The sequence below is a fragment of the Schistocerca piceifrons genome, chromosome 2, assembly GCF_021461385.2.
Source record: "Schistocerca piceifrons isolate TAMUIC-IGC-003096 chromosome 2, iqSchPice1.1, whole genome shotgun sequence".
NCBI lineage: Eukaryota > Metazoa > Arthropoda > Insecta > Orthoptera > Acrididae > Schistocerca > Schistocerca piceifrons.
Window position 1 is genome coordinate 657,958,995 of NC_060139.1, and position 14,930 is coordinate 657,973,924.

General features: G+C 44.7%; 1 protein-coding gene across 1 annotated transcript in view; it reads left to right on the forward strand.

Moving 5' to 3' along the window:
- Positions 1 to 607: 607 nt before the first annotated feature.
- LOC124775711 (gustatory receptor 5a for trehalose-like) overlaps positions 608 to 14,930 on the forward strand; it is a 75,101-nt gene continuing 60,778 nt past the window's right edge. The window contains exon 1 of the mRNA XM_047250538.1: positions 608 to 761. Within this exon, the coding sequence (XP_047106494.1) occupies positions 608 to 761 (154 nt within the window). The remainder of the gene's footprint in view (positions 762 to 14,930) is intronic.

The following is a 14,930-nucleotide window of genomic DNA, read 5'->3' on the forward strand; positions in this document are numbered from 1 at the left end:
AACTACAGGAGTCATACCACACAATATCCACCAGTACATCAACGCAAAACAGCTACATCCAAACGTATATATACAACTACAGAAATCTGTAATTATTGATACATGTTGTTCCTCCGATAGAATTGTTTGTCATAATAATAATAATAATAATAATAGTAGTTGTAGGCAACTCTGGCACTTTATAAGTGGTGGTAATGACAAGTTAAATTTGGAGGGGGAAGGTGAAGATGGTTCTGTAATAAACTGCGACCTACCCCCAGAGCTGAATACTGTGTCCGAGCATGCTACTACCACCTATGTATCGCTCTAGTGGTATTCGCGAAGTCAAGGTTAGACTAATTATCGCACTCACAGATGCGTTCAAGCAATCATTTCTCCTACTCTCCATACGTGAATAGAATGGGAAGAAGCCCTAACAACAGGTTGTTTGGGAATTAGCCTCTACCATCATCTTCACAATGGTTTACACAGTGTGGGTATGTCAACTAAAAATCACTTCTTTTATTCATAGGAGTCATGGATTTTCTTGGGAAGTGACGTGTCATGCAATCAAGTTTGTTTGTGGCCGGTTCTGCAGCTCTTGCCCTTTGCTGTGGTGTGCCCAGTGATGCCCTGGATACCCCGCGACGCCCGGCGGCGCGGCGCGTCTCTGCACGAGGCGCTGCGGCCCATGCTGGTGGCTGCGCAGGTGTTCGCCCTGATGCCGGTGGAGGGACTGCGCCAGGCCTCGCCGGCCTCTCTCAGGTACTTGCAGCGGCCAAGTGTGCCACTTCTCTCCGCAACGTAGCACACGAGACTGCAGCTACCTTCTCACTAATCTGAAACGCAGAAGCTCCAAAGAAACTGGTAAAGGCATGCGTATTGAAATACAGAGGTATATGTAAACAGGCAGAATACGGCGCTGCGGTCGGCAACCCCTATATAAGACAACTAGTGTCTGGCGCAGTTGCTACATAGATTACTGCTACCACAATGGCATGTTATCAAGACTTAAGTGAGTCTGAACGTAGAATTATAGTCGGCGCACGAGCGATGGCGTACAGCATCTCTGAGGTAGCGATAAAGTGGGAATTTTCCCGTACGACCATTTCACGAGCGTACTGTAAATATCAGGAATCCGGTAAAAGATCAGATCTCCGACATAACTGAGGCTGGAAAAAGAACCTGCAAGAAAGGGACCAACGACGACTGAAGAGAATCGTTCTACGTGACAGAAGTGCAATCCTTCTGCAAATCGCTGCACATTTCAATGCTGGGCCATCAACAACTGTCAGCGTGCAAAACATTCAACGAAACATCATCGAAATGGGCTTTCGGAGCCGAAGGCCCACTGATGCACCCTTGATGACTGCACGACACAAAGCTTTACGCCTCGCCTGGGCCCGTCAACACCGACACGGGGCTCTTGATGAGTGGAAACATGTTGCATGGTCGGACGAGTCTCGTTTCAAACTGTATCGAGCGGATGGACGTGTACGGGTATGGAGACAATCTCATGAAACCATAGAACCTGCATGTCAGCAGGGGACTGTTCAAGCTGGTGGAGTCTGTAGTGGTGTGGGGCGTGTACATTTGGAGTGATATGGGATTCCTGATACGTCTAGATACGACTCTGACAGGTGACACGTACGTAAGTGTCCTGTCTGATCACCTGAATCCATTCATGTCCACTGTCACTCCGACAGACTTGGGCAATTCCAGCAGGACAATGTGACATCCCACACATGCAGAACTGCTTTAGAGTGGCTCCAGGAACACACTTCCGAGTTTAAACACTTCCGCTGGCCACCAAACTCCCCGGACACGAACATTGTTGAACATATCTGGGATGCCTTGCAACGTGATTTTCGGAAGAGATTTTATTTTATTTTACTTACACGTCAAGTTCCGTGGGATCAAATTAAGGAGTAAATCTGCAAGGCCATGGAACCTGTCAGTATATGAAATTACAACATAAAAGTAATAACAGATAAAAATAAATGTTTATGAACCCGAAAAAAGTCAGTCCACAAGTTTAAGTAAACGCCATCAACAGTACAATAAGAATCAGCTTAATTTTTCAAGGAACTCCTCGACAGATAGGTGTGACCCATGAGGAAACTCTTCAGTTTCGATTTGAAAGCACGCGGATTACTGCTAGGATTTTTGAATTCGAGTGGTAGCTTATTGAAAATGGATGCAGCAGTATACTGCACACCTTTCTGCACAAGAGTTAATGAAGTCCGATCAAATTGCAGGTTTGATTTCTGCCGAGTATTAACCGAGTGAAAGCTGCTTATTTTTGGGAATAAGCTAATATTTTTGACAAAAAATGACAGTAAGGAATATACACTCCTGGAAATTGAAATAAGAACAACGTGAATTCATTGTCCCAGGAAGGGGAAACTTTATTGACACATTCCCGGGGTCAGATACATCACATGATCACACTGACAGAACCACAGGCACATAGACACAGGCAACAGAGCATGCACAATGTCGGCACTAGTACAGTGTATATCCACCTTTCGCAGCAATGCAGGCTGCTATTCTCTCATGGAGACGATCGTAGAGATGCTGGATGTAGTCCTGTGGAACGGCTTGCCATGCCATTTCCACCTGGCGCCTCAGTTGGACCAGCGTTCGTGCTGGACGTGCAGACCGCGTGAGACGACGCTTCATCCAGTCCCAAACATGCTCAATGGGGGACAGATCCGGAGATCTTGCTGGCCAGGGTAGTTGACTTACACCTTCTAGAGCACGTTGGGTGGCACGGGATACATGCGGACGTGCGTTGTCCTGTTGGAACAGCAAGTTCCCTTGCCGGTCTAGGAATGGTAGAACGATGGGTTCGATGACGGTTTGGATGTACCGTGCACTATTCAGTGTCCCCTCGACGATCACCAGTGGTGTACGGCCAGTGTAGGAGATCGCTCCCCACACCATGATGCCGGGTGTTGGCCCTGTGTGCCTCGGTCGTATGCAGTCCTGATTGTGGCGCTCACCTGCACGGCGCCAAACACGCATACGACCATCATTGGCACCAAGGCAGAAGCGACTCTCATCGCTGAAGACGACACGTCTCCATTCGTCCCTCCATTCACGCCTGTCGCGACACCACTGGAGGCGGGCTGCACGATGTTGGGGCGTGCGCGAAAGACGGCCTAACGGTATGCGGGACCGTAGCCCAGCTTCATGGAGACGGTTGCGAATGGTCCTCGCCGATACCCCAGGAGCAACAGTGTCCCTAATTTGCTGGGAAGTGGCGGTGCGGTCCCCTACGGCACTGCGTAGGATCCTACGGTCTTGGCGTGCATCCGTGCGTCGCTGCGGTCCGGTCCCAGGTCGACGGGCACGTGCACCTTCCGCCGACCACTGGCGACAACATCGATGTACTGTGGAGACCTCACGCCCCACATGTTGAGCAATTCGGCGGTACGTCCACCCGGCCTCCCGCATGCCCACTATACGCCCTCGCTCAAAGTCCGTCAACTGCACATACGGTTCACGTCCACGCTGTCGCGGCATGCTACCAGTGTTAAAGACTGCGATGGAGCTCCGTATGCCACGGCAAACTGGCTGACACTGACGGCGGCGGTGCACAAATGCTGCGCAGCTAGCGCCATTCGACGGCCAACACCGCGGTTCCTGGTGTGTCCGCTGTGCCGTGCGTGTGATCATTGCTTGTACAGCCCTCTCGCAGTGTCCGGAGCAAGTATGGTGGGTCTGACACACCGGTGTCAATGTGTTCTTTTTTCCATTTCCAGGAGTGTATATATTGAGACGCCAATGTCAAAATACCCAGACTCGTGAACAGGTGTCGACAAGAGGTTCGTGAACTTACACCACTTATTGCCCGAACCGACCGTTTTTGAGCCAAAAATAGCCTTTTAGAATGGGAAGAGTTACCCCAAAATATAATACCATACGACATAAGCGAATGAAAATAAGCAAAGTAGACTAATTTTCGTGTCGAACGATCACTCACTTCAGATTCCGTTCGAATAGTAAAAGTGGCAGTATTAAGTCTCTGAACAAGATTCTGAACGTGGGCTTTCCACGACAGCTTACTCTCTATCTAAACACCGAGAAATTTGAACTGTTCAGTTTCACTAATCATATGCCCGTTCTGTTCTATTGTACGGAAAGGTGTGCAGTATATTGCTGCATCCATTTTCAATAAGCTTCCAATCGAATTCAAAAATCTTAGCAGTAATCCACGTGCTTTCAAATCGCAACTGAAGAGTTTCCTCGTGGGTGACTCCTTCTATTCTGTCGAGGAGTTCCTTGAAGGTCTAGTTGTGTTGTGTATTAGAAACTGTAAAAACTGAGTCTTACTGTGATTTAGCGTTAGTTTATTTTCGACAAGCCATGAAATTAGGTCATGTACTGCACTATTTGAAACCGGGCAAATGTTGCACACAACATCCTTTACTACCAAGCTAGTGTCATCAGCAGACAGAAATATTTTAGAGTTACCCGTAATACTAGAGGGCATATAAATTATATAAATAAGGAACAGGAGTGGTCCCAACACTCAACCTCCTCGTACTCTTACAGAATCATGGACAGCCCTGCAAGATTCATGGTGTCAGTTCACTCCAGCAGTACTTCAGACATTAGTCGAGTCCATGCCACGTCGTGTTGCGTCACTTCTGCGTGCTCGCGGGAACCCTACATGATATTAGGCAGGTCTACCAGTTTCTTTGGCTCTTCCTTGTATAACGGACCCGCGGTCTCTGGCGGCTCGTTACAGAGTTATTGCATTTCGTTCGCTTTCTTGCCCTGTATTAGCTTTGTACCTCTGATGCACTGAAAGTAGTACAACACAATGCAAACTTCGACGGTATGCGCTGTGTGTGTTGTTTTCATTCTTCACGGTACCTGCTGTTGACAACAGTAATGGCCCTTTTAACACGTTGTTTCGCGTTTGCATTCAGTACTGCTCGGTTATGTCTATGATTTCCTTTTCCAGCAGTATCAGTGTTCCATTAGCAGTGATTCAGTCAGTACTATGGATAGGTTTATTGATGAAAAGGTGGCCGACATGCAGCTTCACTGAATGTAACGGAAGAACTGCGCAACTACACTACGATGAGCTGCTCCTGCACTGAGGGCAAACGCATCACAGGAACGATCGTTTATAAATTAGTTAGACGAAAGTAACCTTTAATTGTGAGAAAAGTAAGTAACTTACAGAAACGTTCGATACAGCAGCGAATGCAGTTTACCTGCAAGTGTCATTCCCGCCTAACACTGTTAGTTCCCGGCGTTCCCACTAGGTGACATAAGCCGATAAGTTATTCCAACAGTTATCATGGAGTCGTATAATGCTGAGAGAGTAACTGGAATATCGTACCTGGTCGCGCTTGAACATCATCTGATGGCGCAATTACAACAGGATATGGGTACAGAATTTATTTTCAGTAAGATGGCGTGCTGCGAAGTCGTCCTCCTTAGGAATGTGCCCACTTGAACTGGACGTGGAGGTATAATATCCTGGACACAACGACCCCCTGACTTAATACAAATGGACTTCTATGTATGGGGTTACATGAAAGGCAGAGTGTTTGTTCCCCCACTTCAGAGAAACGTAGACGAGCTGCAGCAATGGATAATACAAACAGCTGCCACCATGGATCAAGATTTGCTTCAAAGGATTTGGCGGGAAACTGGTTAAAGAGAGGCCATTTGTTACAAAAGGTAGCCACATTGAACATTTGTAAATAAAACTTGAAGATACACTACACTCAGTGCAGTATCAAACATTTCTGTAAGTTATGTACCTTTCTCACAATTAAAGGTTACATTTGTGTAACTTATTTATAAACACTTTGTACTTTTGCATCTGTAAATAGGCGCCTACGAAAAACAGGACCCTTCCAGTTTAGAATGGAAGATAGTGGCTGTGTGTAGTATACTAGAACACCCGATATGGAAGAGAATGTGCCATATGCGATTGGTGTCACACCTGTCTCTAGTGCTCAGCGCGTTGCACTAGCTCTGAGCACAAGCCACTGAACTGTTTTGAGAGGGCGTTTGCTGTAAACTTATGGGCTGGTATAGTAAACAAGTATGTGACTGGACCTTACCTATTTCCTTATACACTGAACGGAGTGGTGTACACATCGTTCTTTAAACATGTCCTCAAACAATTCGCAGAAAATGTGCCGCTGAGAATTCGTCACCTTATCTTGTTTCAACATGACGAGGCTGTAGTGCACTTCGCAACTCGATGTTAGGAACGACATTGAAGTACAATTTGGATGACGATGTGTTGTATGTATCTGAGAGGTGCCTGCTCCGTCGGACATGTCCGACAGGACACCATTCCTGATGACGCTGCTGGTGCATACATTTATATGAAACAGAGGATGGGGAGAAACGGAAAGAATGGGTGGGAAACTCGTGAATTCCAGCCGCGCAGTCCATTGTGGTAATGCAGTGGCTGAAGTTGAAAATTTGTGACAAACTGGGACTGGAACCCAGATGAAGCGCTTCTCTTAAAGGGTTGCCTTATTCGCCTCGGCCACTACAATATACTAAAAAATAATAATAAACTTTTAGGTATATGGAAATAGTGAGATTAATTTTTCGGCGAGTCGGACAAGCAGAATAAGCTGAGCTATGCCAGTAAATGGGTAAAGAATCTTTTCATATTAGTTCCTCATAAACGAAATAGTCTTTCTCTTGTTGTAGATTTATGCTTACCAATTAATAATACTACGTCCGATTGCCGTCCCACCTAGAAAGTCTTGGCCGTGTCCATCATTCCTTGTGTAATCGGATCTTCCTAATAACTCTGAAGTACACAGTTGGGCTTCTTGGATTTTTATATATTACAGTACTACTTGGATTAATTACTTGCCGGCCGCGGTGGTCTAGCGGTTCTAGGCGCTCAGTCCGGAACCGCGCGACTGCTACGGTCGCAGGTTCGAATCCTGCCTCGGGCATGGATGTGTGTGATGTCCTTAGGTTAGTTAGGTCTAAGTAGTTCTAAGTTCTAGGGGACTGATGACCACAGATGTTAAGTCCCATAGTGCTCAGAGCCATTTGATTAATTACTTAATTTTCCACTGGTGAAATACCGCTATATTCTTCCTTCTACACACATAAAAAATACAGACTTTTTAATTAGTCTCAGAACCATAATGGCTACTGCCGATTTCGCTCTAAAATAAGTGCGTCTGTCTTCGTTCATTAACAGAGAGCGAGTCCTTCCTCTTACTGAGGAACAGGAAAAAAATCTTATGTTTTTTAACATTAGAAAATCAAAAATACATGACGGTAGGGGCAGGCTCAACGCTGGGCTACCGCTTCACCTTTTCTCTTTGCCCTTGGGGGGGGGGGGGGGGGACATAAAAGCAAGAAATGGTACATCGCACCACCCTGCTTAAGAACTGGGTCGGAAGGAGACCGTGTCCAGATGGCCAAGGTGGTTAAGCCAACCAGGGATTCGTGTCCTGATCCGGCACAAATTTTCAACTTTCACCATTACATTAACACAATTCCCCGTGCGGCTGGAACTCACGAGATTTCCAGCCATCCCTTCCCTTCCCATCCCTTCCCTTCCCTTCCCTTCCCTTCCCTTCCCTTCCCTTCCCTTCCCTTCCTTTCCCTTCCCTTCCCTTCCCTTCCCTTCCCCACCCTCTACATCATATACTCATTGGATCGCTCGCAGCGGTCCTATTCCATGACCAAGCCGCTCACCAGTCATGAAACCAATGGAGTTCTTCTCCCGGGGACGTATGTAGTGCTTAGTTTACGTTGCGTGGACCAGTTTGCTAGGATTATCGCAGCTGCGGAAATAGTGTGCCAAAGTCCTGGAATTCTTGAGCATACAAGACAGTTGACAGAGTGGCACTATATTAACTTCCATGATCATGGTGGTCGACATTTCGAAGAAGGTTCAAATGGCTCTGAGCACTATGGGACTAAACTTCTGAGGTCATCAGTCCCCTAGAGCTTAGAACTACTTAAACTTAACTAACCCAAGTACATCACACACATCTATGCCCGAGGCAGGATTTCGCGGTTCCGGACTGTGGCGCCTAGAACCGCTCGGCCACCCCGACCGGCTTTCGAAAAAGGCCCGTAAGGAAAGAGATCTACATTTATTACGTGCTGAATCTGTGTTCCGACTGAGGGTTTGTTATTTTACTATGTGTTGTGTGTTGTACGTTTTGGTTATTGCATATTACAGGATTCTTCGCTGTTGTAAAGGCGTTTTTACAGAAGCGAGGGTGATTGCGGTAACAAACGGAATAAATTATAATTACTTTATTACTCTGTAACGAACCGCCAGAGACCTTGGCTTCTTTATTCCAAAATAGTCAGAAGGTATTCCTGAATAACGTCTGAAAGTTTGTCAGTGGGGTTTTGGGTATACAGGGTGCCCCTCGTAAGGGTCAACCCTAACAAATACTTCTCATCACAAGTTTCCTGCGACGTCCATTGCCAATGGAAAACGTTGGCTTATTGCCTGTTACTAGCAAAACGATTTTTAAAGTGGAATTCTAGATATAGTGCGACATTCGGTTTAGCAACATGTATTAAGCGATATGTATCAACAGGGACAGTGAAACACAAAGTAACCAGTACTCCAGCAGCGACAGAGTTGAACTGCTGTGTGGAGGTAGCAGGCAGCGCCGGCCACGGCCGTTCTGACACTGGTTATTCTTCGTCTTTTACCGCCCCTGTTAATACATGTCGCTAAACCGAAGATCGCACTAATGAATTTGGAACCGCTCTATCCAATAGGCATGTAAAATTCCGCTTTAAAATCATTATGTTTGTAACGGGAAACAAACCGACATTCTTCGTTGACGATAGAAATAGCAGGAAGCTTGTGACAGGGCTGCATCCAGCTACACTTTGCAAAAAATAAATTGCAAACAGCTGCCGGAACACTAGAGAAAAATTCTCCCCGACTCATAGGAATGACACCCTGTATATACATATAAAAGGCGAGCCTCTAGATTCTCAAATGTACAACTCTTGTGGATATAGGCTGCTTATCTGGTGTATATTGCTCGGTGTTACAGACATATTGCTCATATAATATTTGACATGATTTCAAAATTAACTTTTCTCAGTGTTTGCTTGTTACTATTCTGTACAAAACAAAAACACATTGTTCCACTTCAGTGTGGTGTCATACCGTTGCCACCGTACCGTTATTAGAACCGAAACATCTGATAATGTTGCACCCATCAGCAATAACTGACGTAACTCACTGAAAACTTTCAGATCTCGCCAAAACTGCCCACCTTCATCTCAGGCCACATTTTTTATTCTGGGAACTTGTGACGTCATACGGCATCAAGCAAACTCTTCATCAGAAGTGCGAAGCGCCTTATGAGTCAGATCATCATTCACACAATTTCCAATGACACTGAAGCCTGATTTTCAGTGTGATTCAATGGGCCAAATTATAATTCCGGAGTTCTCGAAGATTGCCGGTTCCGTTTACATGAAAATAATGTTTTCAAAGCATTAATTAAACCAGGCTGACATAGGGATACAATGGCTAAAAACATACACAAACGAAAATCACTATAAAATGTCTAAATAAAAGTGAAACACAATGTGACTGATATATGGATGACTGGTATGCGACAGTAGGAAAAGCAAGAGAAGGAAAAATAGTAGAACATGGACTGGGGGATAGGAAGAAAGGGGGAAGCCATCTCGCACAACTTTGCATAGTGCGTAATTTAACCGTTTCTAACACTTGATTTAAGAATGAAGAAAGAAAAGAAGGTTGCGTATGTGGAACAGACTTGGTAACCCTGGAAGGTTTCAGACTGATTATATGGTGGTAAAACAGGGATTTCAGAAGCAGATTTCAAACTGTAAGATATTCCCAGGGGTATATATGGACTCTGACCATAATTGATTGGTAATGAACTGTAGATTAAAACTGTAGAAATTGCAAAAAAGTAGCCATTCAAGGAGATGGCATCTGGATAAATTGAAAGAACCAGAGGTTGTTGAGAGTTTCACAGGAACCATTAGGTAGCGTTTGACTGAAACAGGGGAAAGGAATACGCTAGAAAATAAAATAATGAAGGAAGCAGACGTCAACATAGTTAAAAAGCCAAGATGTGGTATCCTTGGGAAACAAAGGATATATTAAATTTAAGTAATGAAAAGAGAGAGTACAAAAACGTAGCATATGAAGCAGGTAACTGGAAATACAGATGTCGAAAAAATGATATTGACAGAAAACGCAAATTAGCTATACAGAGATGGCTGGAGGACAGGCTGTGAAAACTTCTAAGGTTAGAGGAAACATAGGTGCATCCTTCAGAAAAATTGAAGAGGCATTTGCAGAAAAGAGACGTAGCCGTATGACTACCACGAGCTTGGATGGTGAGGCAGTGCTGAACAAAGAAGGGAAAGCTCAAAGGAGAAAGGAATTTGTAGAGGGATTTTGCAACAGAAATAAACTTGAAGATAGTATTACAGAAATGAAGAGGAAGTAGATGAAGATGACAAGGGAGATATGATTCTGTAAGAATAAATGAAAAATCGCAGAAAGTTCTCAATCGAAACAAGGCCCATGAAGTAAATTACATTTCCTCAGAATGGAAGAGCGAGCCATAAGAAAACGTTTTCATCTGGTGTACAGGACATATGAAACAGGCGAAATTCCTGCAGACTCTGGGATTAATGCAGTAATTCCAATTCCAAGGAAAGCACATATGAGCATTACCGATACGTTAGTTCAACAAGCCATGGTTTCAAGATATGGACAGAGATATTTACAGAAGAATGGGAAAGCTGGTAGAAGCCAACTTTGGAGAAGATCAGTTTGGGTACAGGAGTAATGTAGGATCACACGAGAAAATTCTGATCCCACCTCACAGTAGACAACACTCTATGAGATTTGGAAGATTGCAGAGATAAAATACAGTTAGTGAAAGGTTATGTACGACTTGTACACAAACCAGACTAATTTTAAGAGTCGAAGGATATGAAAGGAAATATTAGTTGAGAAATGAGTGAGACAGGATTGTAACGTATCTCCAACCTGTACATTGAGCAAGCAGTAAAGGAAACCAAGGAGAAATTTGGAGAGGGAATTAAAGTTCAGGGCGAAGAAATAAAATCTTTGAGGTTTCCTTATGACGTTGTAACTCTCTCAGAGAGCAATGAATTCGAAACAACATTGGAGTGGTATGGTCTCTTGAAAAGGGGTTATAAGATGAGCATCACCAAAAGTAAAACAAGTGTGATGGAATGTAGTCGAATAAAATTAGGTGATGCTGAAGGAATTAGATGAGGAAGTGAGACACAAAAAGTAATAGAAAAGTTTTGTTATTTGGCAGAAAAATAACCAACTAAAGTCCAAGTAGAGAGAGTATAAAATGCAAACTGGCAACAGAAAAAAAAAGAATTTCATAAAAAGAAGAATTTTTTAAACATTTAATATAAAATGAAAACTTAGCAAATCTTTTCTGAAGGTATCTATGTTGAGTATAGCTCTTGTACAGAAGAGAAACGTGGACAATAAGCAGTTCAGACAAGAAGAGAATAGAAATTTCTGAAATTTGTCGCTATAGAAAATTACAGGGATAAGTTGTAAGTGTTATATCCTAGCCAGTAATGCCACCCGAGCCCGCTGCCAAAAGGTTGGCAGCATCAAAGTCCGGACGCCGTCCGCATAAGCAGCGCCAGCGAGACAGGAAATCGCCGCAAGTCTGCGCGCGCCACCGCTGGTTTCTGGGTTCTTAAGCGCTGGAGTCGCGAGCGCTAGGACAGTTCTGTATTCGCCGCTCAGTTGTATACTCGCCACCGAATTGTGTACTTGCTAGTCAGTTGTGTGTTCATCGCAGCAGAGTTGTTGTTTGTCGTCAGCCGACGCTGACCTAGCCGCTCCTACTCGAACTAGACAGATTTCTGTAGACACGGAGTTCACTACTGTATTTCTGTATCTTCGTAATAAAGATAAGTACCGACTTTTATTTAATCAGAGTGTTTGGGTTTTCATCTTTCTGTTTACTGTTCCAGCGGACCGGTCGTCCCGCTATTAAAAGTGTGGCGGTGACTGCGTAAGCCGTTTCTACAGCGAATTGCTTGTCGCTACGAACACCGCCACAAAACTGGCGACGAGGTCTTCCGAACTCGTGTGCAGGGCTGATTCAACTTGTTTCTGGTTATACTAATTATAGCGATAATCTTTTGGGGGCTGGTTTAATTTGTGTTCACTATGTCTGCCGAATTACAACAGTTGATCTTGTTACAGAGTCAGCAAATACAACAACAGTTGATCTTGTTACAGAGTCAGCAAATACAAAGTCTGGTGGAAGCAATCGCCAAACAAGTGGCTAATCCTCCAACACAAAAGGAACAAGCACAGGCAGCACCACCGTTCCGTGCTTTTGATGCATCACGAGAAGAATGGCGAGAATATTTCGCGCAGTTGCAGGCGCACATGACAGTCTACAAAATCACAGTTACTGAGCGGCAGCTTTATTTAATTTCCACTGCAGGCGTGGAAATCTATCGACTACTTTGTAAGTTGTTCCCGGAATCCCAGCCAGAAGCTTTAGACTATGACGTTGTTGTTAACAAGCTTGCTGAGTATTTCGAGTCGAGAGTTCATGTGGCAGCAGCCAGATTCAAGTTCTTCAGATTAAAGAAACTGCCACATCAATCTAATAAACAGTGGTTAACAGATTTACGGGGCCTCACCCGTCAGTGCCGATTTAATTGTGTGTGTGGAGCTTCCTACAGTGATGTCATGTTACGAGATGCTATTACTCAAAACATTGCAGATTCTCGTATTCGTTCTGCTATCTTAAAGTTGCCTGACCCGTCATTAGAGACTGTGATGAACATCATTGAAGCCCAAGATACTTTTGACTATGCTGAGTGTGAGTTAGATCAGCCGTGTATTTCTCAAATTGTCTGTGCTAAGCAAGTTATGTCACGCCCGCGGCCCCACCGGCAGAGTCAGACTGTAAACACTAGCCGGCCGCGTCATGTTAAACACATTCGTCAGCCGCGTGTGCAAAATGATAGAGTTAAGTCTTGCCCTAACTGTGTTCTGGCTCATCCTCGTGAACGTTGCCCGTTAAGAAACGCGGTTTGTCACTTTTGTCGAAGGAAAGGACACATCCAGACTGTTTGTTTGCGTAAACGCAGGAACAATTCTAGTGCTGCCCAGCCCATGGATATTCATGTTCTTCAAAGCCAGCCCGCCCAGAAGGTCGCGTTTAAAGACTCTTCCTCGGTTCGTGTGGGTAATAAACTTGTTCGCAATAAGCCACCCACCCAGCCCTCTGCCATGCGACCCAGGCGTAATTCAAACGCTGTAAAAAGTAATGTACCGACTGCAAGTGAAGCGGGAGTTGTTGTTCCACCCGCCCAACCCACGAGTTGTCGTAAGCAGCGAACACGCGCTAAACGCGCTGATTTTGTGTCTTCCGCCTCCACTGCACCGATCCAGAGACAGTGTAATAAACTATTTGTGAAGCTACGCATCCAGGATAAGACCTTCAATTTTCAATTAGACACTGGTGCGTCTGTGACTCTCATAAATAGTGCTACGTATGCGGCTATCGGCCGCCCTAAACTTTCAGCGGCAAAACATTCTTTGGCTACTTATAGTGGAGAACAAATTCCTTTGTTAGGTGTATGTAGCGTGCCAGCCACATTTCGTGGCAATACAAAAACAGTTTCATTCACAGTGCTCCGCGCTACAGACAGTGTAAACATTTTCGGATTAGACTGTTTTGACTTGTTTGGTCTGTCTATCCAAGACAATGTGTTGCAAATTAATTCTGTTGTTGTTCCTCAACACAGCATAACCGATTTGTGTAAACGATACAGTGACATATTTAAAGACGAACTAGGTTGTACTGCGAACTTTGCCGCTCATATTACGTTAAAAGATAATGCACAGCCTCGATTTTGTCGTGCTCGTCCAGTGCCTCACGCCCTCCGGGCACCTGTAGAAGATGAACTTCGTCGTTGGCAAAACAACGGTGTTATTCAACCCGTTTCAGCGAGCCAGTGGGCTTCTCCCTTAGTTATTATAAAGAAACCGTCTGGCAAGTTACGTTTGTGTGCTGATTTTAAGTCGACAGTTAATCCTCAGACTGTCATTGATTCTTTTCCTTTGCCTAGACCGGACGAGCTGATGGATAAGTTAGGGGAAGCTCGTTTCTTTTCCAAAATTGATCTCCGTGAAACATATTTGCAATTGCCCCTCGACGAGCAATCACAACAGTATTTTGTCATAAACACGTCGTTGGGGTTGTTCCGTTTTCTGCGTTTGCCTTTTGGTTGTGCGTCAGCTCCAGCTGTTTTTCAGCGTTTTTTGTCACAACTTCTGACTAATGTGCCATCGTGTTGCAACTATTTAGACGATATTGTTGTGTCCGGTCGGACGCCTGCTGAACATTTCCGTAATTTGGAGTGTTTGTTTAAAGTGTTGTCTCAGGCAGGCCTACGTTGCAACATCGATAAATGTTCATTTTTCCTTACGGAGCTGGAGTATCTGGGACATGTTATTAATGCTCAAGGCATTCATCCCTCCCAGTCACATTTAGCAGCTATTCGTGATTTGCCCGCCCCTCGCAATCTGCATGAATTGCAAGCAGTTCTTGGCAAATTGACATATTATATTAGGTTTATACCTAATGCATCACAGATTGCTGCACCGTTGCATCGTCTCCGCCGTAAGGATGTTCCGTTTGTGTGGTCAGCTGATTGCCAATCAGCCTTTCAGCAGCTTAAAGAGGCTTTATTGAATGATCGTTGTCTGGTCCATTACGACCCTAACAAGCCTCTGGTGTTAGCTTGTGATGCCTCTTCTTTCGGCCTCGGTGCTGTGTTGTCTCACCGAGTCGGTAACACCGAACGTCCTATTGCGTTCGCATCTAAATTGCTCAACAAAGCTCAGTGTAATTATAGCCAATTGGACAAGGAAGCGTTGGCTA